The sequence below is a fragment of the Thalassophryne amazonica genome, chromosome 7 (assembly GCF_902500255.1).
Source record: "Thalassophryne amazonica chromosome 7, fThaAma1.1, whole genome shotgun sequence".
In the NCBI taxonomy this organism is placed as follows: domain Eukaryota; kingdom Metazoa; phylum Chordata; class Actinopteri; order Batrachoidiformes; family Batrachoididae; genus Thalassophryne; species Thalassophryne amazonica.
The window spans coordinates 14,576,899-14,604,149 of record NC_047109.1 but is presented as its reverse complement, the minus strand read 5'-3'; the positions used below and the strand labels follow the sequence as shown (position 1 = coordinate 14,604,149).

The 27,251-nt window shown below is 40.7% G+C and overlaps 2 protein-coding genes and 1 long non-coding RNA gene across 5 annotated transcripts; 1 reads left to right on the top strand and 2 right to left on the bottom strand.

The window, feature by feature from the left end:
* Nucleotides 1–341: 341 nt before the first annotated feature.
* LOC117513653 (transmembrane protein 42-like) lies at nucleotides 342–12,948 on the bottom strand. Its single transcript, XM_034173886.1, has 3 exons — nucleotides 12,679–12,948; nucleotides 7,230–7,376; nucleotides 342–823 (listed from the first exon to the last, which is right to left on the bottom strand). The coding sequence occupies exons 1-3, from the start codon at nucleotides 12,853–12,855 to the stop codon at nucleotides 680–682; spliced, it is 468 nt and encodes a 155-aa protein (XP_034029777.1). The 5' UTR covers nucleotides 12,856–12,948; the 3' UTR covers nucleotides 342–679.
* A 4,016-nt stretch (nucleotides 12,949–16,964) lies between these two features.
* Nucleotides 16,965–22,402, top strand: LOC117513649 (uncharacterized protein KIAA1143 homolog). The gene is made up of 3 exons (XM_034173881.1): nucleotides 16,965–17,167; nucleotides 21,167–21,317; nucleotides 22,064–22,402. Exons 1-3 carry the CDS (start codon nucleotides 17,054–17,056, stop codon nucleotides 22,264–22,266), a joined length of 468 nt encoding a protein of 155 aa, XP_034029772.1. The 5' UTR covers nucleotides 16,965–17,053; the 3' UTR covers nucleotides 22,267–22,402.
* LOC117513651 lies at nucleotides 20,870–26,511 on the bottom strand. 3 transcript variants are annotated; one of them, XR_004561662.1, is made up of 4 exons: nucleotides 26,262–26,510; nucleotides 25,620–26,036; nucleotides 24,435–24,437; nucleotides 20,870–20,881 (listed from the first exon to the last, which is right to left on the bottom strand). It is a non-coding gene; the product is annotated as an uncharacterized LOC117513651 (long non-coding RNA). The 3 variants fall into 3 exon arrangements; XR_004561664.1 differs by lacking the exon at nucleotides 24,435–24,437 and having other exon boundaries at nucleotides 20,871–20,881; nucleotides 26,262–26,511; XR_004561663.1 differs by lacking the exons at nucleotides 20,870–20,881; nucleotides 24,435–24,437 and having other exon boundaries at nucleotides 25,511–26,036; nucleotides 26,262–26,505.
* Nucleotides 26,512–27,251: the final 740 nt, after the last annotated feature.

Below are 27,251 nucleotides of genomic sequence, written 5' to 3'. Positions count from 1 at the left end.
CCGGATGAAACTTTGCCAGGTGATAGTGAGAGTCACTTTCAAATATAAGAGTGATAGGGGCACGTTTGATTAAGATATAATGTAAAATACACATTAAATGGGGTTTTCAATGTTAAATTTAAATGTTCACAAAATCTGTAACGTGAATCAGATCCAGATCAAACTTTATCGGTCAATAAAGGATACCATAACACTGTCAAATATGAAAGAAATTTGATTTTTTTTTTTTGTGAGTGTGACATTTGTTTTTGAAAACCTGGGATTTTTTTTCAGTTTTGCAAGATTTTTCTTGACTTTCAGCTTTAACTTGAAAACTGAATCAGTTTTTGCTTATCAGGATATGAATCCTCTGAAAAAAAAAAAAGGATATATGAAAAACTGGGTTACAAGCTGTTGACAAACAGTAATAAAAGGTTCTGTTCCTTACTGTCAAACAGATGAAGAGAAAAATTAAATTTGAGGCAGTTTGATGGGAGAAGGAGGTGAAAAGTAACAGTTTCTTCTTTAATTTGTAGAGTTTAAGAACAGTTTTATATTCATTTGTCACAGAAAGTTATGTGCAGTTTTTGTGCACGGTGTCAGAACTTTACACTTCCAGGCCAGCACCTGCAGGCTGGAACACAGGTTCTGTTACTCCCGCAGACCTTGTAGCGGGTGTCATGATGTGTGCACTGCGGGGCTACTTTTCCTTTTTATCCATTTCCCATGGGAGGCTCTGAGGCATGGACGTGTGAAGGACCATCAGTCCACACAGCGTCAGAGAGATTCCCACCCACCAGAGAGCTGCATGACTCTCTCCGAAAATCAGCCTGCCGAGGAAAGCCTACGCACACACACACACACACACACACAAAGTTAGCTGATGCAAAACAAATAAAACAGTCGTAATGTTTGAAGACCAGAGGCCTCATGTACAAAGACTTGCGTGGATTTCTTACTGAATCATGTCACAAACTAAACCCCAGAAACTGGTGAAAGCACAAAAATATCCAGATGTATCAAAGTGTGCCTACACATGGATCAAAGCACGTTCTGTTTGTACATCCCAGTGAACGTGGAATTAAGCGCACATGCAGATGTACCAAACTCCTCCCTTTCAACACCCCTCTTTAATTACGCAAATAGACCCTGGGAGCTGAGATTCCCCCTCCATCAGATCAGTCAACATGAACACAGAAAATAAATTATACAGAGTGCGAGCTACAGATGATGATGTGGAGACACACAGAGATAGTTTATTTGGTTCCCTGTCAAACGGAATAAACAGGAAACTGGGAAAAATGTGTTTGTGAGGCTGTAAGCGCTGTGAGCTCAGAGCAGTGCACACATTGAAGTTAAAAAAATGAGGTGCGCTGCAGCTGACAGTGTGTTACATTCACAACATTACACACATTTATTGACAAATACTGGACACAGGGAGACAATCGGGGGCCTGCAGCTCTTGTTTCACCATCAAGAAAACGAAAACAATAATGAGCAATCAGAGATTTCTGACGTCTGCACATCTGGATCCGGATCACCTCCAAAATTCAGTGGGAGTCTTCCATGCCCTAATATCTATCTGTGTTGCAAATTTGGTGAGAATCCATGAATTAGTTTTAACGTAATCCCTCAAAGCCAATATAAAGTGAAAGCTTGATCCAGAATTCGGATCACCTCCAAAAATCAATGGAGTCCTCGATGGCCTAATATCTATCTGTGGTGAAACGTTTGTCAAAGTCCGTGTACTAGTTTCGGCGTAATACACTAACAGACAGACAAATAAATAAATAATAAACGCTGATGATTATATTACATCCTTGGTGGATGTAATAATAACAAAAACATATTTGAATGCACAGATGCCCAAATGTGCCTGCGCTGATTTTTGTTCGTAACAATTACACAAATAAACTATTTCCTCACTAAACAGCCACCCATTGCGCACCGTCCAACTCAATGCATTTGTGCAACACATATGATTTGAACATTGATGGAATGAAAATGTTTCCTATTAACAAAAACAAATTCATCATATGTTGGCGCCTTTATGTGTGCAGTCAATAGCTTCAATTACATTAGGGAAACCGGCTCTCCCTGCAAACTGCACTTTATTGCTGGCATGTAATGTACCTGGATGACATTCAGATGACTGTGTTCCACACAGCTGGCATGGCTCAGCTCAAGGTTGACTGGCACACTCATGACGCATCGGCGAGCTCCCGCTTGAGCTCACGGATGGGCCATGAGTGTGTTCCCTGTTGCCGGGAAGTTTGTTCCAAGTTCGTTCCCTGTTGCCGGGAATCGCTGCGTGGTCACCACCTGTGCGGGAACAGACAACCCCTGGCTCCTCGCCGTATTGCGCTCTGGGCCACCCGCAGTTCTGCGCAACTCCAGTAACAGTGGCCTTGTTAATCAAAATCGGCTTATGAGCCAATTATCATCATTTGCAAGTAAATCCTTCCGTTCCCTGAATACTCGCTCATGTCAGAGTGCACCACTTGCAAGGTCCTCTAACAACGCTAAAAGAGCCATTGTTAGTGCCATTTTCCTCATCCCTTTCTGCATGCTTTTATGTCCACCCATATAACTGCAAACACGTGGGTGTGTTATTTGTTCATCAGTGTGTCTCTGATGCGCACATCACTCTGACAACTTCATGTTTTCACACTATTAACGGTTCCCAGCATCGCCTCTACATGTCGGCAGTGGAACAATAGCTGCAGAAATGTGCGTACACCAGCCAGGATTTTTGCGTGATGCAACACACATTTCCAGGGCCATTTCACCTTTGATACATCTGAATGTTATAGGCCCGGTCACACGGCACTTAATGAAGGACAACAAAGCCCAAACGAAACAAGAAACCTGGACTTTCATTGACTTTCACTGGCATCGTTTAACCTTCACACAGTTTCGTTCCTGCAGCTGGTGCTTTCTCAGGATTTTTAAACTGTTGAAAAATTTGAACGAATGCCACCAAAAACCTCAATTCCTCCGTATTTTGTTTTGCTGTAGTTCTTGACGTTTTTTATCGTTTGCTTAGTTTTTGTAATGTTAGCGTTAAGTTCAACTTTGTTCGACCAGCTGAATGTTTTCATACAGTGCAGAAGCCATTTTTGAGCGCTGCTACTCCCACTGCGTTCATGTACCGTCGGAAACTACAGGGCAAACTCAGCCTGTTTGCTTGGATTTTTTTTATCTGGGTGGGAGGTCAGCTTCACTGGGCTCAGGCACCTTATATAGGCCAGAATTAATTTTTTTGTCTGGATCTAATGAATTATTTTTACCAAAAATAAAATGAAAACCACGCTCCTGCCACAAGCAACTGCTGAATTTGAAACATCAAAAAAAGTTGTGTAATTTCCGACGGTACTTGAAAGCAGCATCAGCAGCAGCAGCCATCGCCTCCTGCATGCACTTGTTATTTTTTTTATTAAATATAACAATATGAGTGTAGGAATGACAATCCAGCCCTTATGTACATGTGGCAACAGGTAAATGATTCAGATGATTATATAAGAGTTGTTCTGGAAGCCAGAATTCACGTTGTGGATCCGTGGCAGCTGGTGTAAATAACCGCACACGGGGAGTCAATGTGCGGCGTTCACATGGACGGATTAATTTATTGCTCTGATGATAAATTCAATCATCTTTACACTTATATCTATTCCCCCTTTTGACAGTTTTCTGTTATAAATCAATATATGGCTTAGTAACATAATACAGTGATACAGCAGGAACACAGAGCAGAATGCAGACACACACTGCTCCAACAGTGGCTCCAGACACGTTTCGTTTAAACCATGGAGATCAACATTAGCGTTGGTTTCATTTTGTTCCTCTTTTGTTCCTTTTGCGCTCTTGATTCGCAGGCTATTCCGTGATGGGAAAAGTCAAAAGCTCATTTGTCCACCTTTTCTCAACAATTGGTGACTTTTTTCCCCTTCGTTCAGGAATCGTCGTATGTGACCGGGCCATTAGCGTGGAGACGGACGTACACCAGGTTTTTGTGTGTGCAGCCTTTGTACATGAGGCCCCTGAGCTGTGCTTGCTGAAGTTAAAGAGCAACCTGCTGGTTTCTTCAAGTAGAACCCAGTGCAGTCTGTGGTGTGAAAGCACACCAGATCCACCAGAAGATTTAGAGACAATCAACAAATGCATGAATTCACCTTGAATTAAAATGTCGAACCAATGAGATATTGTAACCATGCAAATGATTCAAGATTCAAACAACTTTACTGAGTCCTAAAAGGACAGTTCATATCACATCCAATTACCTCAGACAAAAATACAGCAATTAATCGACAATTATTACTAGTTGAACAAAATAATGACACACATCAGAATTAAAACAACCACATATATACATCTGGTTGTTTACGTACGCTAAACTTTGAAACAGTCCATCAGCCAAATTGAGCCATTGTGAGTGTGGGCTGCAGCAGCTTTGTGCTGTGCAACTGAGCCTGGGGGGTGGAGGTGGGAGGTTGCTGCAGCCATGCCACGTGGTCTCCCAGAGGGGGAAGGGAGTGGCAAGTGCAGAGGCCGGGGTGGGGGGACAGAAACACAAGGACGGGTGGGGGGTGTGCGTCCCTGTGTGCAGGAGGTTCATATCAGTCCCTGTCTGTGTGTGCGTAGAGTCTGTGGGGGAGGGCAGATAAGAAAGGGAGCTGTGCGCATCACCAGGGCTGCTGAAATCTTTTGGAGGAAAAACAAGCGGGGCATTTTGACCTTTGGTAGCTGATAAGGCTGCCGTGTTTGGGTTAGGCAGAGAAGCACAGAGCCAAATGCGGCTTCTCTTAACTGTACAGATCCAACTGTGTAAATGAATATTCACTGGTCTCCAACATCAATACCTTTGCAGGGCAGACAGCTGCTCCAACATGCATTCAAACTTGCGTTTCAGTTCAAGAGTTAACGCAGTCTGAGACTGTACAGCCTTGCCAACCTCGATAATCATGATGGACAGACATGGGGTTATGGTTTTGGTGGCACCCATCTTGCCAATTTTCTGGTAGATCAGAGGAGCGCATAATCCTGACAGCAGAAGCCCAACTACCATAAAGACAAATAAGAATAAATCCTTGACGTCTTCCACGGACAGTGGTGCCAAGCACGCCACGCGCCACTCCTTCCAAGCATCGAGAACATAGCCCACGGGATAGGTTCCTTCTGGGCATGCAGGGTCCCCCAGCCCTGATTTCCTTGTTGAACAGATGGTGTCAATAGCGTTGACAGACCAGCTGATCAATTCAATGGTATTCCGAATGCAATTCGAAGAATTCACAGTCTGGTGAAGTCGAGACTTTGAAGGTTGGAGACAGAGATAGAGACAACAGGAGGAGAGGAGAGAGGAGGAGATGCAACCGCCCTCGCCGGAGTCCCAAGCTTGTTGACTGTCCAAACCCTGAGACACCAGCATATTTTTTTTGCAACCTATTTAATGGATTTAGAGGCTCTCTCATTTAAAGTAAGTATAGAAACTACTTTGTAAATAAAAGTAATGGCCTTAACTGCAGCCATCTTGTAAAAAACAACTTTTGAATAAACATCTGCGGGTGTCAAAAAAACTGTAATTTAATAATAAATGCAGGGTTTCATTACACACGTGTGCTTTGTTGAAGTTCCAATCACATGTGAAATTCAGTCTGCTTGTGCAGTTTCTGTCCAGGTAAAAGTAAGTCCCTTCGGCTGCTCCCTTGTTTGCACTTGGGGTCGCCACAGCAAATCCAAGGTGGATCTGCATGTTGAATTGGCACAGGTTTTACGCCGGATGCCCTTCCTGACGCAACTCCACATTACATGGAGAAATGTGGTAGGGGTGGGATTTGAACCCGGAACCTTCTGAACTGAAACCAAGCGCATTAACCACTTGGCCACCACCCCTAAGGTGCATTTACACATAATGACGACAAGTCATGAATGCCACAAAGTATACACTCTCGGCTGCTGATCACGAATGTGATTATTCGGGGCAGAGGCGTCAGGTGTTCTGAGAAACTGCTGCCACACATTACGATTAATGGCACGTGTTGCTGGAGAATTATCAGGAACCATTATGCATGGTCAAGAATAAGTTAAGATCTGTCACATTGTGAATGAGATGAATTGTCTCCACACACACACACACACACACACACACACACACACACACACACACACACACACACACACACACACACACACACACACACACACACACACACACAGCCATATTCATCCATCAGCTGCTGAACAATTCAGATCACTCCAGTTTGCTCCACAGAAGAACTTTGTGGCTGCATGCTTAGTTGGGCTCTGTGCCATGGAGTGGTACCACCTGAGCGCCACCTGGTGGAACCCACTGGGTTAGTCCATTTTCTGTCTTAAGGATATTATAATTATTTAGCAACATAAAAAAGCATTATTTTTCCACCTGTTTCTTTGAATGCTTTGTCAAAATGTAATGATAAAGCTGTGATTTATGACATGCTTTTAATTATAATTATCAGATTAATGTAAGGCAGAGAATAAACACCTCACTGGAAAGGAATTCAAAATAAATAAAAGCCATTATGTAGCAGTTATTAATTAAAAAAAAATTAAGATGCACATGGGTTCTTTACTACATCCATGTTGGATAATTATTCTTTCCAAGCTAATAATAAAGCAGATGAATGTGAAAGAATGCATTAATACACCACCTGGAAATGCACAAGGACAGCTCACTCTACAGGTTTAAGTGGCATGAAACTCTAAAAGGATATCACATGGAATAAAACTCCAACTAATCTCTTATTATTAAAGGATCAAATGCTTTGTAATGGTGTCGCAGGCAGAAGTGCACCCACTCAGATTCAAAGCAAAAAAAAAAAAAAAAATCTGTTGTACTTTTTGGAAATGGTCCATAATACAACCCCTGGCAATAATTATGGAATCACCGGCCTCGGAGGATGTTCATTCAGTTGTTTAATTTTGTAGAAAAAAAGCAGATCACAGACATGACACAAAACTAAAGTCATTTCAAATGGCAACTTTCTGGCTTTAAGAAACACTATAAGAAATCAGGAAAAATAATTGTGGCAGTCAGTAATGGTTACTTTTTTAGACCAAGCAGAGGGAAAAAATATGGACTCACTCAATTCTGAGGAATAAATTATGGAATCACCCTGTAAATTTTCATCCCCAAAACTAACACCTGCATCAAATCAGATCTGCTCATTATATAATTCTACACATTGCTGTGAAACGTGACAGTGGACACTCACTGAGAAGACGAAGTTGGACGCTGTGGTGGTGACGGTGGCTTTGGCAGAGGACGAGCTGTGGCGAAGAGCTTTGGAGAAAACCGTCCACATGACAGCATTACAGGTGAACAGCAGAACGCCACACAGCAGCCGCAGAGGGAGGCGGAGCTAAAACACACAGGAGAAATACACTTATCGACATACTGCTGTATAATTATTTATTTTCTGCAATTCTGAAGTGTAATAACCACATAAGTTACAGAATCAGAGCCACATTAAGGTGGTTTCATTGCTCTGAAGCCTTAAATGTATTATTCGTATGGTGGCCCTGAGAGCTCAATAAACTGCAAAATAAATAAATAAAAATAGAAAACATTGTCATAACCGGCACCGGAACAGAATTTACAAAATGTGCTGCCAAATTCAGATTGCGCAACACATTACGGAACTGCACTGTAAACAAAAGCCATCAGAGGTTTCTGACGCCCGCCAATCCATATAAGGATCGCCTTCAAAATTTAGTGGACTCTTCTATGCCCTAATATCTATCTGTGGTGCAAACTTGGTCAGAATCTGTGAAGTTGTTTTGAAGTAATCCTTCAAAGCCTATATAAAGAGAACTCTTGATCCAGAATCCGGATCATCTCCAAAATTTAGAGGAGTCTTCCATGGCCTAATATCTATCTGTGGTGAAACTTGGTGAGAATCTGTGTTAAAGGATATGTCTTCGATGTTAATGCATTAGACATCGGATCGGGGCTTTAAAGTTCAGGTGACACCAAAAAAATGTGCACAAATAATCACTAAAAATGATGAACTGTTGACATTTAAAAAAAATCCTGAACAATAAAAGTCGATAAGTGCGCAGGTGAAGGATAAACAGCTGTCTGAAGCCTGCACTCTATTTCAGCCCTCAGCCGTGACCATATTGTTGCTATGTCATCACGACAAGAGCACCTGCTGATTTAATGCCAAATCAATTGTAAACACAGCGGAGGTTGAGCTGTTTTTGGACAGCGTGAAAGGGGTTTTAGGGTTTATCCATTAGAAATGAGGGGCCAGTCATCAGAGGATATGCGTTTGAGATGAGGGGCCAGTCATCAGAGGTTATGCGTTTGAGATGAGGGGCCAGTCATCAGAGGTTATGCCTTAGAGATGAGGGGTCAATCATCAGAGGTTATGCGTTAGAGATCAGAGGTTAGTCATCAGGGGTTATGTGTTACAGATCAGGGTCAGTCATCAGAGGTTATGCGTTCTAGCTGAGGGTTCCGTCATCAAAGGCTATGAGTTCGAGATCAGAGGTTAGTCATCAGAGGTTATGCATTAGAGATCAGGGGTCAGTCAGACGTTATGCATTAGAGATCAGAGGTTAGTCATCAGGAGTTATGCGTTAGAGATCAGAGGTTAGTCATCAGGGGTTATGCGTTCTAGCTGAGGGTTCAGTCATCAGAGGCTATGCGTTCGAGATGAGGGGTCAGTCATCAGAGGTTATGTGATAGAGATCAGGGATCAGTCATCAGAGGTTATGTGATAGAGATCAGGGATCAGTCATCAGAGGTTATGTGTTAGAGATCAGAGGTTAGTCATCAGAGGTTATGCATTAGGGGTTACGACAGAGTTGCTGTACTTTCAACTGGTTAGTTTTGGTGGCGTCACCTGTAAGACTGGATCGTTCTGTACACACCTTATATTTCACACAGGGGAACCCCCACCCCATAGCTCCGTGCCTGTCGAACAGATTCACGTGTACAACCCCTGGCAAAAATTATGGAATCACCGGCCTCGGAGGATGTTCATTCAGTTGTTTAATTTTGTAGAAAAAAAGCAGATCACAGACATGACACAAAACTAAAGTCATGTCAAATGGCAACTTTCTGGCTTTAAGAAACACTATAAGAAATCAGGAAAAAAAATTGTGGCAGTCAGTAACAGTTACTTTTTTAGACCAAGCAGAGGGAAAAAAATATGGAATCACTCAATTCTGAGGAAAAAATTATGGAATCATGAAAAACAAAAGAACGCTCCAACACATCACTAGTATTTTGTTGCACCACCTCTGGCTTTTATAACAGCTTGCAGTCTCTGAGGCATGGACTTAATGAGTGACAAACAGTACTCTTCATCAATCTGACTCCAACTTTCTCTGATTGCTGTTGCCAGATCAGCTTTGCAGGTTGGAGCCTTGTCATGGACCATTTTCTTCAACTTCCACCAAAGATTTTCAATTGGATTAAGATCCGGACTATTTGCAGGCCATGACATTGACCCTATGTGTCTTTTTGCAAGGAATGTTTTCACAGTTTTTGCTCTATGGCAAGATGCATTATCATCTTGAAAAATGATTTCATCATCCCCAAACATCCTTTCAATTGATGGGATAAGAAAAGTGTCCAAAATATCAACGTAAACTTGTGCATTTATTGATGATGTAATGACAGCCATCTCCCCAGTGCCTTTACCTGACATGCAGCCCCATATCATCAATGACTGTGGAAATTTACATGTTCTCTACAGGCAGTCATCTTAATAAATCTCATTGGAACGGCACCAAACAAAAGTTCCAGCATCATCACCTTGTCCAATACAGATTCGAGATTCATCACTGAATATGACTTTCATCCAGTCATCCACAGTCCATGATTGCTTTTCCTTAGCCCATTGTAACCTTGTTTTTTTCTGTTTAGGTGTTAATGATGGCTTTCGTTTAGCTTTTCTGTATGTAAATCCCATTTCCTTTAGGCGGTTTCTTACAGTTCGGTCACAGACGTTGACTCCAGTTTCCTCCCATTCGTTCCTCATTTGTTTTGTTGTGCATTTTCGATTTTTGAGACACATTGCTTTAAGTTTTCTGTCTTGACGCTTTGATGTCTTCCTTGGTCTACCAGTATGTTTGCCTTTAACAACCTTCCCATGTTGTTTGTATTTGGTCCAGAGTTTAGACACAGCTGACTGTGAACAACCAACATCTTTTGCAACACTGCATGATGATTTACCCTCTTTTAAGAGTTTGATAATCCTCTCTTTTGTTTCAAACTGACATCTCTCGTGTTGGAGCCATGATTCCAGTCAGTCCACTTGGTGCAACAGCTCTCCAAGGTGTGATCACTCCTTTTACGAGGTCTGTCCATAAAGTATAGGTCCTTTTTATTTTTTTCAAAAACAATATGGATTTCATTCATATGTTTGTACGTCAGACATGCTTGAACCCTTGTGCGCATGCGTGAGTTTTTCCACGCCTGTCGGTGACGTCATTCGCCTGTGAGCACGCCTTGTGGGAGGTGTGGTCCAGCCCCCTTGTTGGAATTCCTTTGTCTGAAAAGTTGCTGAGAGACTGGCGCTTTGTTTGATCAAAATTTTTTCAAAACCTGTGAGGCACATCGAAGTGGACACAGTTCGAAAAATTCAGCTGGTTTTCTGTGAAAATTTTAATGGCTGATGAGACATTTTGAAGTGATTCTGTCGCTTTAAGGACTTCCCACGGAGCGGAGCGCTCCCAGGCACCATCGTCAACCTGCAAGCCGACGTGCGAATCCGCCCGCACGTCTTTCATTAAAAAAAATCTCCTTTAACAGTGGAATATCCGGATAAAATGCTAAAACTGACTTCTTCTGAAACTTCTCTGTTCTCTCACGACGTCCCGGGTCAACAGAGGCTTAAATGTGGAGGTTTTCAGCTTGAAACAGGCTGACGATGGCGCCTGGGAGCGCTGCGCGATGTCCTGCTCCGTGGGAAGTCCTTAAAGTGACAGAATCACTTCAAAATCTCTCATCAGCCGTTAAAATTTTCACCGAAAACCAGCTGAATTTTTCGAACTGTGTCCACTTTGATGTGCCTCACAGGTTTTGAAAAAATTTTGATCAAACAAAGCGCCAGTCTCTCAGCAACTTTTCAGACAAAGGAATTCCAACGAGGGGGCTGGACCACACCTCCCACAAGGCGTGCTCACAGGCGAATGACGTCACCGACAGGCGTGGAAAAACTCACGCATGCGCACAAGGGTTCAAGCATGTCTGACGTACAAACATATGAATGAAATCCATATAGTTTTTGAAAAAAATAAAAAGGACCTATACTTTATGGACAGACCTCGTAAAAAGGAGTGATCACACCTTGGAGAGCTGTTGCACCAAGTGGACTGACTTGAATCATGGCTCCAACACGAGAGATGTCAGTTTGAAACAAAAGAGAGGATTATCAAACTCTTAAAAGAGGGTAAATCATCATGCAGTGTTGCAAAAGATGTTGGTTGTTCACAGTCAGCTGTGTCTAAACTCTGGACCAAATACAAACAACATGGGAAGGTTGTTAAAGGCAAACATACTGGTAGACCAAGGAAGACATCAAAGCGTCAAGACAGAAAACTTAAAGCAATGTGTCTCAAAAATCGAAAATGCACAACAAAACAAATGAGGAACGAATGGGAGGAAACTGGAGTCAACGTCTGTGACCGAACTGTAAGAAACCACCTAAAGGAAATGGGATTTACATACAGAAAAGCTAAACGAAAGCCATCATTAACACCTAAACAGAAAAAAACAAGGTTACAATGGGCTAAGGAAAAGCAATCATGGACTGTGGATGACTGGATGAAAGTCATATTCAGTGATGAATCTCAAATCTGCATTGGGCAAGGTGATGATGCTGGAACTTTTGTTTGGTGCCGTTCCAATGAGATTTATAAAGATGACTGCCTGAAGAGAACATGTAAATTTCCACAGTCATTGATGATATGGGGCTGCATGTCAGGTAAAGGCACTGGGGAGATGGCTGTCATTACATCATCAATAAATGCACAAGTTTACGTTGATATTTTGGACACTTTTCTTATCCCATCAATTGAAAGGATGTTTGGGGATGATGAAATCATTTTTCAAGATGATAATGCATCTTGCCATAGAGCAAAAACTGTGAAAACATTCCTTGCAAAAAGACACATAGGGTCAATGTCATGGCCTGCAAATAGTCCGGATCTTAATCCAATTGAAAATCTTTGGTGGAAGTTGAAGAAAATGGTCCATGACAAGGCTCCAACCTGCAAAGCTGATCTGGCAACAGCAATCAGAGAAAGTTGGAGCCAGATTGATGAAGAGTACTGTTTGTCACTCATTAAGTCCATGCCTCAGAGACTGCAAGCTGTTATAAAAGCCAGAGGTGGTACAACAAAATACTAGTGATGTGTTGGAGCGTTCTTTTCTTTTTCATGATTCCATAATTTTTTCCTCAGAATTGAGTGATTCCATATTTTTTTCCCTCTGCTTGGTCTAAAAAAGTAACTGTTACTGACTGCCACAATTTTTTTTTCTTGATTTCTTATAGTGTTTCTTAAAGCCAGAAAGTTGCCATTTGAAATGACTTTAGTTTTGTGTCATGTCTGTGATCTGCTTTTTTTCTACAAAATTAACTGAATGAACATCCTCGAGGCCGGTGATTCCATAATTATTGCCAGGGGTTGTACATGAAGGTGTCTCACCCAGTCACAGACGTGGTGTCCTTCGTGTGTCAGTCCGGATTCACACAGGTCCTTCAGGTAATCCGCTCCCAGAGCCAGTTTAGCGCATAATGACGCAGAAGCTCCCAAAAAACCCGCAAACAGCGCAAAAAAAGACCCCGAACACAATGAGACGGTTTGGCCCATCAGGCTCGCCATACTTAGGTCGACAATACAGTGTTAAAAAAAAGAAAAAGTTATTTACAGAAAAACGGCCCTTGACAAGAGCTAATAAAGTAGTAAACAACTTTGAAGACTTCCTGTTCGGCTCCTTCTTCTTGTTCTCGTTGGCAAGTCACTAAATCAAGCTTGTAAGAAGCATTACCGCCACCTAGCGTCACATCTCCATGGTGGAAAACCAGAAACGATGGAGTAAGGAAATGTTGGAAAATCATACCTGTGATTTCTCCTCTGATTTTTCCCATCCACGCTGACATTCTAAAGCTGAATATGGTCTGATGGATGATTTGGTAATATTTATGGAACAGGTACAATCACATATTTCAAATACACAAATAAACTGTTCAAGTTTGATCAATTTGAAGAGAAAAAAAAAATTTGGACAAAAAAAAAAAAAACTCTTACAAATAAGTACACATCGTTAAAAACAATATTCACAGGCAACGAAAAGTATATCAATTAAAATTATAATCACTTATCAATTACAATGAAGACATCTGACTGTTTAGCTTTTTATTCTGTTGACCGTTTGGTTGTCATGTTGACACTTTGTGGCCTGAGGAGTTCGAACCTACTCAAATTGTAATTTGTTTTGATTCTATGGCATCATTACTGCCTAATTTGCAAATCTGTGCTTGATTTTTTTTTAATGACATTTGTTAATATTTATATGGACAACAACACTTTAATACAATGGCTTACTTTATGTGGGTAGACAGAAAGGTAGATGTGTATAAATGACAAAAACGGGTGATTTCAAGGAGGCAGAGTACTTAGAGATGAAGTAACTATCACTTAACTTGGTATCCCACATGCCAGTCTAAATTATAATCCTCTACTATAAGAAACAGGTTTGTCATTGTTGTAATGTAAGGTTCTTGAAATGGAGCAATATCTCCACCTGGTGGGCATTTATCATTATTGGAGGTCCAACAAAATTGCTGCCGGTGAAATAGAATTTTAAGAACTCCAGTAATCCTAAATTGATAAGCATTTAACAAGAGAATGTTTATGTGGTTGCACAGGGACTGTAGAACATGTTTTCTGAGAATGTGTAGCATAACAGAGGAAATTTATTTTTATGAAAGCTAGAGAGTTAGAGCATACTGGTTTAGCATTAGAGGGTCAACTTGTTTTTACACTCGTGAGTCTTCAGTGTAGAAATACTGGAACTAGATCACTACATACAGTGAGGAAAATATGTATTTGAACACCCTGCGGAGGTTGTTTGCCAAAATCTTGCAATACATGACCCCGTTCATCCTCCCTTCAATACGGTGCAGTCGTTCTGTCCCCTTTGCAGAAGAGCACCCCCAGAGTATGACGTTTCCACACCCATGCTTCACGGTTGGGATAGTTTTCTTGGGGTTGTTCTCATCCTCTAAACATGGTAAGTGGAGTTGATTCCAAAAAGCTCTATTCTGGTCTCATCTGACCACATGACCTTCTCTCATGTCTCATCTGGATCATCCAGATGGTCACTGGTGAACTTCAAACGGGCCTGGACATGTGCTGCCTTGAGCAGGGGGACCTTGCTGCCCTGCAGGATTTTAAACCATGACAGCATCATGTGTTACTAATGTAATCTTTGTGACTGTGGTCCCAGCTCTCTTCAGGTCATTGACCAGGTCCTCCTGTGTAGTTCTGAGCTTTCTCAGAATCATCCTTACCCCACAAAGTGAGATCTTGCATGGAATCCCAGACCGAGGTCATCTTGTGTTTCCTCCACTTTCTAATAAATAATCATAACAGTTGTTGTCTTCTACCAAGCTGCTTGCCTGTTGTCCTGTAGTCCATTCCAGCCTTGTGCAGGTCTACAGTTTTGTCCCTGGTGTCCTTAGACAGCTCTTTGGTCTTGGCTATGGTGGACAGGTTGGAGTGTGATTGACTGAGTGTGTGAACAGGTGTCTTTTATACAGGCAACAAGTTCAAACAGGTGCAATTAATACAGGTAAAGAGTGCAGAATAAGAGGGCTTCTTAAAGAAAAATGAACAGGTCTGTGAGAGCCAGAATTCTTGCTAGTTGTTCAAATACTTATTTGCAGCAGTAACATACAAATAAATTATTTTAAAAATCATACATTGTGATTTCTGGATTTTTTTAGATTATGTCTCTCACAGTGGACATGCACCTGAGATGAAAATTTCAGACCCCTCCATGATTTCTAAGTGGGAGAACTTGCAAAATTGCAGGGTGTTCAAATACTTATTTTCCTCACTGTAAGTGAGTTGACAACATCAATACGAAATGCTCCCTACCTGTGTTGGAAAAAGTGTAATCATCTTCCCTAAGTGTTGTCTGGCATTCCACATTAAACTGTCCTTGGACTGTTATTTTTCATCTTTTCTTAATGCACCACTAAGAATACATATGATCTTAAGTTAGACTTTTGGCAGATGATTGCATTCTGTGTTGTCGGATAGCTTCTGATGAGGACGAGTAGAATAAACACCCTCTGAAACTGGGAGGTTCTGTTGGCAAATTAAATTTATACCATGGGTAGAACCTAAGAGTAATAATATAAATAATATAACCTCTAAACAAATAAACTTTGATTGATTGATTTATTTAGAAATTCCATATAGAACATACAACAAAATAACATGTTAAAACGTTCCTGATACATTTTATGGAATTTCAAGGATAGCAGCACAAAGTCATATGACTTATTTCCACTGTGGTCCTTACCTAAAACAATACAATAGGCCATAAAGATAAAATCCAGATAAATAAATAATAAAAACACACAAAAAAATAAAAAAGCAGATAAAATAATACACAACTATACAAACTGACTTGACTGACTTTCTAAAACACTTTTGAGCAGAAATGCCTTGAGCTTTCTCTTAAAACAGCTAAGATTCTCGCAAGTTTGAACATCATATGCCAACTGATTCCATCTACAAGCACCAATATATTTAAAATAATTTTTACCAACATTTGTGGTGAATCTTGAAATGAATAGTGATGAGTGTCTAGATCTAGTTCTGTTGTTGTGTACTTCCGAGACATAACAAAAATGATTCTGGAAATATTTGGGATAGTTACCATGAACAATTTGATGACCCTTACGTAAATTAAACTGAGTTATACGTTCTCTACTGGTAACCAATTAAGTTGAGCAAAGTACAAGTAATCGAAATGGGTTCTAGCTGGAAGATGAAGAACAGTTCTAATAAGTTTGTTTTGACATATTTGTAGTTTGCTCTTGCTAGCCCGTGACAAATTGGTATACCACGAAGTACAAGCGTAGTCTACATGACTCTGGACCAACACTGCTGCAAGCAGTTTCATTGTATCCATGTCCAAATATTTGGATTTCCTAACCAGAAATTAAATCCTTGAACTGACCTTTTTTTTTTGTTTGTTTTTATTACTTTAAAGGCCATGACCTCTCCAGGCACAGACTGATCAATTTCCACAACTAGATATTTAACAGATTTTTTGTTTTGAATAGAGGTACCATTATATTCAACCTTAAGCTCACTGACTTTGTTCATTTTACTTTTTGACCCAAACAATATAGACTCAGTTTTCCCGAGATGAAGCGATAATGTGTTATCCACCAACCATCTTTTTACATTTTGGAGTTCCTTGCGCAGCTGCAATTCAATATCAAGAACACCTTTCCCACTCACCAGTAATACTGAATCATCAGCATATAAAAACAGTTTACACTTAACTGCTACTTCCATGTCGCTTACATACAACAGAAATAGTAGAGACCCCGAGATACTTCCTTGGGGAACTCCGCACATTACTCTAGCAGGTTCAGACATGACACCACTCACATTAACCATTTGGTTTCCAATTGACAAATAAGAGTTGAACCATTTCACATTATCTGATCAGATGTAAAACCCAGAACATGTAATTTGTAAATCAATGTCATGATTAACCATGTCAACAGCCTTCTGAAGCTCAAGTAAGACCAACTTTTCGGCCTTCTTCGTGAAAATCTATACAGCTGCTCGCCATCCTTTAAAGAAACTCTATAAACCCCAAACCCTAGAGTATGGGAGTATCCGCATTGAAGTTTCACACTCCAAACACGTGGTGGCGGTAATGCACAAAATTGGAGGAAGAACCGCCCGTAATTGAAAAGAAGAAGAATCGGCGCTCGTCGCTATAATGACTGTGTTTTGCTAATCGAAAGGTCTGTTTGTTTCTTTTGAAATGAGTAAGAAGGAGAAGAGCGGCGTGTCGTGGGTGAAACCAGCAGAACCTTCGTTTCTGAAGAAGTTTAAAAGTGATGTCGGGTACAAAGAAGGACCCACTGTTGATTCGAAGGTAAGGGCGAGCTTTTGGCAACGCTACATCCTGGACGGAATGAATTTATGTTTATGATTTATTTGGCAACAAAATGCATGCAGAGAAACAAAAAAATGCAGTATATAAAATTGCCGAGGATAACAAAGCATTCCACTTATTTCCATCGAGTCTCACGCCGCTATGACCTGCAAGAGGTGGAAAATAACTCGAACATCTCTCTCTCTCTCTCATTAAAGGAAATGGATAAAATCAAATCAGTTTTATTTATATAGCGCCAAATCACAACAAACAGTTGCCCAAGGCGCTTTATATTGTAAGGCAAGGCCATACAATAATTACGGAAAAACCCCAACGGTCAAAACGACCCCCTGTGAGCAAGCACTTGGCGACAGTGGGAAGGAAAAACTCCCTTTTAACAGGAAGAAACCTCCAGCAGAACCAGGCTCAGGGAGGGGCTGTCTTCTGCTGGGACTGGTTGGGGCTGAGGGAGAGAACCAGGAAAAAGACATGCTGTGGAGGGGAGCAGAGATCAATCACTAATGATTAAATGCAGAGTGGTGCATACAGAGCAAAAAGAGAAAGAAACACTCAGTGCATCATGGGAACCCCCCAGCAGTCTAAGTCTATAGCAGCATAACTAAGGGATGGTTCAGGGTCACCTGATCCAGCCCTAACTATAAGCTTTAGCAAAAAGGAAAGTTTTAAGCCTAATCTTAAAAGTAGACAGGGTGTCTGTCTCCCTGATCCGAATTGGGAGCTGGTTCCAGAGGAGAGGAGCCTGAAAGCTGAAGGCTCTGCCTCCCATTCTACTCTTACAAACCCTAGGAACTACAAGTAAGCCTGCAGTCTGAGAGCGAAGCGCTCTATTGGGGTGATATGGTACTATGAGGTCCCTAAGATAAGATGGGACCTGATTATTCAAAACCTTATAAGTAAGAAGAATAATTTTAAATTCTATAAAAGAATTAACAGGAAGCCAATGAAGATAATCCAATATGGCTGAGATATGCTCTCTCCTTCTAGTCCCTGTCAGTACTCTAGCTGCAGCATTTTGAATTAACTCAAGGCTTTTCAGGGAACTTTTAGGACAACCTGATAATAATGAATTACAGTAGTCCAGCCTAGAGGAAATAAATGCATGAATTAGTTTTTCAGCATCACTCTGAGACAAGACCTTTCAAATTTTAGAGATATTGCGCAAATGCAAAAAAGCAGTCCTACATATTTGTTTAATATGCGCATTGAATGATATATCCTGATTAACAATGATTCCAAGATTTCTCACAGTATTACTACAGGTCAGGGTAATGCCATCCAGAGTAAGGATCTGGTTAGACACCATGTTTCTAAGATTTGCGGGGCCAAGTACAATAACTTCAGTTTTATCTGAGTTTAAAAGCAGGAAATTAGAGGTCATCCATGTCTTTGTCTGTAAGACAATCCTGCAGTTTAGCTAATTGGTGTGTGTCCTCTGGCTTCATGGATAGATAAAGCTGGGTATCATCTGCGTAACAATGAAAATTTAAACAATGCTGTCTAATAATACTGCCTAAGGGAAGCATGTATAAAGTGAATAAAATTGGTCCTAGCACAGAACCTTGTGGAACTCCATAATTAACCTTAGTCTGTGAAGAAGATTCCCCTTTTACATGAACAAATTGTAATCTATTAGATAGATATGATTCAAACCACTGCAGCGCAGTGCCTTTAATACCTATGGCATGCTCTAATCTCTGTAATAAAATTTTATGGTCAGCAGTATCAAAAACAGCACTGAAGTCTAACAGAACAAGTACAGAGATGAGTCCACTGTCTGAGGCCATAAGATCATTTGTAACCTTCACTAATGCTGTTTCTGTACTATGATGAATTCTAAACCCTGACTGAAACTCTTCAAATAGACCATTCCTCTGCAGATGATCAGTTAGCTGTTTTACAACTACCCTTTCAAGAATTTTTGAGAGAAAAGGAAGGTTGGAGATTGGCCTATAATTAGCTAAGATAGCTGGGTCAAGTGATGGCTTTTTAAGTAATGGTTTAATTACTGCCACCTTAAAAGCCTGTGGTACATAGCCAACTAATATAGATTGATCATATTTAAGACAAGAAGCATTAATTAATGGTAGGGCTTCCTTGAGCAGCCTGGTAGGAATGGGGTCTAAGAGACATGTTGATGGTTTGGAGGAAGTGACTAATGAAAATAACTCAGAACAATCGGAGAGAAAGAGTCTAACCAAATACCAGCATTACTGAAAGCAGCCAAAGATAACGATATGTCTTTGGGATGGTTATGAGTAATTTTTTCTCTAATAGTTAAAATTTTATTAGCAAAGAAAGTCATGAAGTCATTACTAGTTAAAGTTAAAGGAATACTCGGCTCAGTAGAGCTCTGACTCTTTGTCAGCCTGGCTACAGTGCTGAAAAGAAACCTGGGGTTGTTCTTATTTTCTTCAATTAGTGATGAGTAGTAAGATGTCCTAGCTTTACGGAGGGCTTTTTTATAGAGCAACAGACTCTTATTCCAGGCTAAGTGAAGATCTTCTAAATTAGTGAGACGCCATTTCTTCTCCAGCTTACGGGTTATCTGCTTTAAGCTGTGAGTTTGTGAGTTATACCACGGAGTCAGGCACTTCTGATTTAAGGCTCTCTTTTTCAGAGGAGCTACAGCATCCAAAGTTGTCCTCAAAGAGGATATAAAACTATTGACGAGATTATCTATCTCACTCTGTGAGTGAGAGATTAAGTGTAAACACTTATTTCCAATATAGGTGTCATTTAGATTCTGGATGCTGATCTAGGATCAAAGGCTTTTTGTTTTGCTTTTTCAGCCAATAATGCACATCGTACAAACATGTAAATACGTATGATATTAAAAAAAAGCCCCACATGAAAGCAAGAAAAAAAAGGGCACTTATTTACAATGTGGTCCTTAGATCACCGCTGGGTTCCATCTTTTCCCAAGAATTAAAATTTTGTAATGGCTGTTTTACAAAAACTCCCACTTCCCCTGGACAATGGGTCACAACAGAAATAAGTCACTCATTTTCAAATGCTTGTCCGGAATCGGGTCGCAGGGGCGACGTCTCCAGCAGGGCATCCTTTCCCGGGTCACATTACCCACCTGTGACTGGACGATCCAGAGGTTTTCCCAGGCCAGTGTGGAGATATAATCTCTCCACTGAGTCCTGGGTCTGCCCAGGGGTCTCCTCCCAGATCGACGTGCCTGGAACACCTCCCTCAGGAGGCATCCTTACCAGGTGGGCAGACCACCTCGTGCTCTGCACGAATGACCAAGCTTCTCACCTTATCTCTAAGGGAGACACCAACCATCCTCCAATGGAAGCCCATTTCAGCCGCGTGTACCCGCAGTCTAGTTCTTTCGATTACAAACCAACCCTCATGACCATAGGTGAGAGTAGGAACAAAGATTGGCAGGTAAAATCGAGAGCTTTGCCTTTTGGCTCAGCTCCCCAACAGTACGACAGAGTGAATGCTGCATCGTCCCTGCTCCGTCAATTTTCCAGGCAAATAAGAAATGTGTTTTCTTATGATGATTGTTTTTAAAATTTAAACTGTGATTTGTTTTTTACTAAATAAACTGAGTCCACTTTGAATTGTGAGTACTTTCAGTATAAGCAAATGTCACGTGACGAGCTGTAAACCTCACTTATTAATAATTGATTACCTTCATCCATTCATCTGCACGAAGGGAGCAACTTTGGGATTAAGAACCTTGCTCAAGGGCACCTTAATGAGTTCCCTGTCTGATGACAAATCAAAATGAGGATCCTCTGGTCACAAGCCTGCCTCTTGAATCTCAAGGCCCTTGGCAGTGTGTCCTGTAAAGAAATTCCAGAGTCTGTCAGGAAACTTCCAGACCAGTCAAGTCATAAGAGTTGCATTTCGACAAAATGACATCCGCGTTTCAGACTTTGCAAGCTGTGCTGCTGACAGATGAACCGATGCAGAGACGGAAGGTGGTGAGCGTAATTTAAAAATAAATTTATCTATTTTCAGTGCCAGGTGCTGCCAGCTTTGGACGATGACAGCGGGAGTGACCGTGAGGACGAGTTACCTCAAGTCGTGGTTCTGCAAAGTGGTGACCTGACTGCGGACGAAGTCAAGCAGATCAAAGAAAAACTGAGTAGTGGAGCCGCTACAGACAAAGGTATTGCTTACATCATCATGCCCTTCAGGCGGCGTTAACGATAAGACAAGTGGTGGAGCTGAAGGTGCTGTGACCAAGAGAACAAAGCTAATGGAAATTTTCTGAGCACTCTTTAATTTTTTTGTAACCTTAATTTTGGGGTGAAACAATCATTTAAACATGTTTGAGCTGTACAGTAGGGCAGATCTTTGTAAAATAACAATTGTGCATTTTATGACAAGCACAAAATTTTGCACACACGAGATTTTTAAAAAAATTGATGTCAAGCTCCATTTTTTATATATTGATTTTAAAAAAAGCTTGGCATGATATGCAGAACGTGGTGCCTTTACCATAAAACAATCGTTTCACATACATGTTGAGACATTTAAACTAGAAGTCATGTGACCACTCCCCCCACCCCCACCTCCATAAAGGTGACTTTGATCTACTTTGTGTATATTTATACAGTTATTAATGAAGTAGACCTGAAGATCTTTTGAACGTGGTTACCTTTTTGACATTTTGAGAGGGTGATCGTTGACCTGGATCACTAACCTGTAGGTGAAGCTCGACTTATTCCAAATAAATGTATGTTTGTTGCAGATGGTTTGGCAAATACTGAGACCAGTAAGTCAGATCTGCCAACATTGTTTGGGAGGGAGATGTACGTATGTTGCAATTAAATATCATGCCTATAGAGGGTGTGTGTGTGTGTGTGGGGGGGGCACAGTTTTACTGGACACTGTGAATCTGTTTGTCTCCAGGTGGCAAATCTCCAGCGGATGGTAAAATCCTTTTCAAGAAACCAGAGAAGCGCTCATCCTCAGACAGATTCCAGGGAATCACAGCGAGCTCCAGCAAGAAGAAGAAGAGCGACGAGCAGGTGGAAAAGGAGGCGACACCTGTAAAGAAAATAAAAAACAGCCTCTTGTCGTTTGGAGGGGACGAGGAGGAAGAAGAGGACTAACGATGAACGTCACCACGAGTCCGAGTCGGATTCATTACGGATCCGTGGAATCGGAATAAAGACACTGAACTGCCATCAGCCACTGTAACTCCACTCAGGAGGTCATGTGATCGATCGCCAGCATGTATCAGAAGAGATTTTGTTTCAGTGGGAGGGGTCTCAGGGAACATCGAGGAAGATTCTGAGGACGATCTGGGAGGCCCCCCCCCCCCCCTTTTTTTTTGAAGTGTTGGCTTGTTCTGAATACATTCAGTCACATTATCATTGTTTTCGTTTTCTCGCTGCATTTAGTGTTTTGAACAAATGGGCGTGGCTACTTTATAAAGTTTGGACAAATTTTGTAGGTGATTCACACGTCTTAACATGCGACAAACTGCCGTAAATCTGACAACAGAACTGAGCTTCAGGTTTTTATTTTTTATTTAAACAACCAAAAATGACTGCAGGTGTTGTCATGGCAATTACAGTTGTGATGTGACACCATTCAAGCTGTTCAATGAACCGTTCTGGGGGGGGGACGACTTCAATCTCACACCTGCATCGGTTTCATTACAATTGATGGAAGAAACCTAGACTGAAAAAGAAACAAAAACAGAACCCCACAAGTTTGTTCTCCAGCAGGAAGTTGTGGTTGTTTTTGTCACCGCCATAAATCCACATACTGACTGATATGATTTATTATTATCCAGGTGTTTTAAAGCTAATCTGTCCTCACCATCTTCACATCAGAAACACAAAGGACAAATTGTAGGAGAATTTTGTTTAGAGTGAACAAAATGGCAAAAAAAAAGGGACCCATGTATGTCAATGTCATATTTTAACTTCTAAACATGGTGCTGTTGGAGGGCGAAACAAGAAGAAGAAAAAAAAAAGCTTTGATTTTGTGATTCTTAATGTGGTTAAGGACAAGATTTTGATTTTAATTGGGGGGGCAGGGGGAGCTTCGTGTTAACAAGGATGTGGTCATGGTTACGGGGGGGAAGCCTGTTGCAAGATGAGAATTGGACTACCAACCTATAGTGGTGTAAGATGTAGTTTTGCAAAGCAGAATAAAAGGTTTTGGGATTTTACAGTGAGATGTACTTAAGTGTTATAACTTCATTTGTAAAACAGTTTGGCTTTTTTTGTAACATTCTCATTAAAATCTCCTGAATTCAGTGATAAACGTGTTTCCAAAAACACACCATTAGTTGTTTTCTGTTTGACGGGTTTTCTTGCTGTGACGTTGGTGCACGGTTAAAGGACGCAGTGAGACGTCTTGATATCGTGAACAGTGCATTAGTCTTTATCAGGTCTTCAGAGTGACATCTCATATTTGGCCTTTTTAGAGAATTCAAAAACAAACACCTAAGTTCTAGTTTTCAGCCCGTTTCCCTGAAGCATCTTACAGCTGCTGATCTGCACCCACAGTGTTTGAGAAGCTCCACGTTATCAATCAAGGTCAATAAAGGCAAAAAAAAAAAGTTTTAAGAAATCCACACAAAATACAAAGCATTTCATGGAGATGAACTCTGGGAACAGACAATAAGCGAAAATAACGACCGACGGATTTGTATCAGAGGCTGTAGAAACACAAAAATATTCAAAAAATGTTGTAATTACATTTCTGACATGTAAAGAAGTGCTTTTTTTTAATTTATTTTTTAAATGATTTATAATAAGCCTGTTTTCACAAATTTAGATATGTTAAGCAAAATCATTTAAATCTGAAACTTATTCTGAACCAGTTTTACAGTGAGAATCGGTAAAGGAAAACCAAAAGGTGATGGATCACGACCACAGTAACATCCTACTGGTTTCTCTGCCATGTTTTGACCCAGTGATCGGTTTTGACAGATCTCAGTAATACTCAGGCTGAACAAATACGTTTCAGCAAACTGCTTTTATGAATGATTTTAAACTGTTACTTCCAAGTGGAGGAAGAGTTAAAAAAAAGAAAAGAAATCCACCTGCTTAACGTTTAAATCAATTATCAATATGGACAGTCTGTGGTTCCTGTTTCCTGTTGTCACTGTAATGTGATGATCTCTTTTTTAATAAATTAAGGATTAAGAATCCAATGTGCATTTTTCAATCATTTTTTGCTGAGAAAAAAAATCTGATTAATCAATAACTCCCAGCCATGGTGTTAAATTTCAAACACAATCTTCCAGATACATTTTGAGTACAAACTGATTTTGGCTTCTGAAGCTGGAAATCTTCAGTTTTCCAAAACCTTGAACCTGAATTGGGTTCAGACTAATGCCTGGTTTACACAGCAAGATTTTAAACTTGTCCATAGGATTTCAGTACCTGAGAGACCAAACACGGCCATAAAATAATCAGATATAGAAGAGTTTTGGTTGTGTGCGGTGTGCAGCCACATGGGAGAGACAACACACACCAACAGATTTCACTCACCAACATTACCAAGTCAGACGGGAAATCTCGCAAAACCTCTTGAGATCAAACGTGACTTCCCCTCCCTGTTTCAGTCACCTTGCTTTCTGATTGGCTTCAGGTCACATTCAACAGGCTGTGTGCTCATTTGTGCATGTGGCACACCCACGCTGGGATATCAGGCCAAGAAAATCCAACATGTTGAACATTCACAATTTGAGGTCTGAGCGGTCCCGACATCTTTCCGAGCAGACACAGCAGGAATATCTAATAAGCTCATCTTTCGAGCATCACGATAGTCAGGGTGCCCTTAAGCTTGTCGAGAGGAGAAGATCGGGTCATAAATAAGCTTAATTATCTTGCTGTGTAAACGGGGCATTAATTTCACTTTCAAATCAAGCCAGATTTTATGTTTGTTTTTTTCCTAACTTTCTCTCCAGTTTCATTCTTAGAACTTTTGAGAGTTTTTGTGTATTTATAGATTTTAGAGGATTCATTAAACAGTCTGAGTTACCTGTAGCCCCAATCAAAGTGTTTAATTGATCAGATTTGGTTGGTTTATCATTGTGGTCACAGAAGAGCGAAAACGCCCATCAGAGGTCATGTGATTGAAGCCCTGAGCGGCTCTTCATGAGCACTGCCAGAATTCTCGTTCCTGCCCGGAGGATCTGGCTCCAGATCTGGTAGAATCCACTTTTGGTGACATAATTAAGCATTTTTCAGAATTTGAGCTCCAAACATACACTGAAGTTAATCCTGTAATTCTGGGACTTTAGAGCCCTTTTGATCACTAACTGAACGGCACGTTGAATCAGAAGACTGAAAGTTAAACAGGCAGATGAGGGTCAGCTTTTATTTTTCATTCAAATTAATGTTCAGATGTCAAAAAAAAAAAAAAGAGGCCGGGCTTTGAACATGTGATTTGTTTGGAGACCGCATGACGGCAGCGTCCCAAAATCACCTCCCAGATTAACAAATCGCTGCCTTCTCTCACTCACCGGCACATTCAAGTACAAAAAGAAATATAAGTCAAAGGTCGCAGTTTCTCAGGTTCAAACCAGTGTGCAGAGGATTAGCCGCCATTGCTCCATCTCCTGTTTCAGGCCAAAGGTCGGCTAGGGTTCTGTACATACAGCCCTTTCCTGGATGATGTCACATGTCCAGCCTGGAGCTCCAGGTGAAGACGCTCAGGATGAAAAGAACCTCAGGTTCCCGTTTCTTCTTGACTGGTTAATTTATAGCGTGTTGTTGTTGGAAGTTAGATTTTTAGTTTTGTCCACAATGTGCCTCCGTAGATGCTGGACGTCGCCCTATAAAGACTTCTTGGTCAGTTTCTTTCCCTTCTTGAGGGTCAGCTTGTTTTTGATGAAGCCCCGCTTCCTCTTGGATGTCTGCAAAAATAAATAAATAAGTTGAACTTGTCATGTTAGATTGCAAAACAGTTTTAAAATTTCATCACTGAGTTGATTTAAGCCTGTGACACTTTAAAAGTATGTGAGTTTTAATTACTGTAAAAAAAAAATAAAAATTTCTATTCTTAAATGCAGGTTTCTCAAAGTCCCTGAATCCTTTGTGGAAAAATGAAAAGCGCTCGTATCCGGAGTGTCGGCTCATACCTTTTTGGAGGTGTACTTCTGTTTCGTGGAGTTGGTGTTTCTCAGCTTGTGCTCCACGCAGTCCCTGTTCTCCAGCTTTCTGACCTTGTAAATCCGGACCAGCCAGTGCTCTGATGTAAACGCTTCCTCCAGGTACTTCAGCTTGATGTCCTTGTTGCCAATCTCAGCGTTACGCGTCCGGTCAAAACCCGGTGGTGTCCGAAAATCCAACTACAACAGAAAACACAAAAAATTGAAGTCAAAAACTATTTTATACAGTGCATTCAGAAAGTATTCACAGTGCTTCACTTTCCCACATTTTGTTAAGTTACAGCCTTATTCCAAAATGGAGGAAATAACTTTTCTACCTTAAATTCGACTCAACACCCCATAATGAAAACATGAAAAAAAATTTTTTTTGCAAGTTTATTAAAAACAAACAAACAACAACAACAAAAAACAAAACTAAGAAATCACATGTACATAAGTCCGGGCTGTACGGTATGAATCTTTTTTCCCTTAACATTTTATCGGTGCGCTCTTTCTTCACATTTTTTCCCCCATCATTTACTATCTAGTTTTTAAAAGAATTTTGTTGTATGTCTGTATCACGGAGGGACTTCGTACAGAGAGACAGCAGTGAGAAAAACTGTCAAAAAGTTGGATAACAGAATCAAGAATCTGGAATTGGCGCTGGCTTGAATTTAAAGTCAGCAATGAATATCTTCGTGAACACATCCGAAAGATAAAAGAACAGGGAAAAGGAAACGGCATCTTGTGCCATCAGGATGTTAAACATGGTAAGAATTTCTCTCTCATTGGAAAATAGATATTGTGCTGTTCAAACAGGATTTCACACAAGAATGTCACTTTTTTTTTTTTTTTTACTGTAAGATATGTTATTGATATTTTACCATGCTTTTCAAAATATTCTACAAGCTTTAGCTGTGTTTTTTGAAATGCTTCAACAGTTTTTCAGTTTTCATGAATTTCATGCAGTTTAATGTTCTG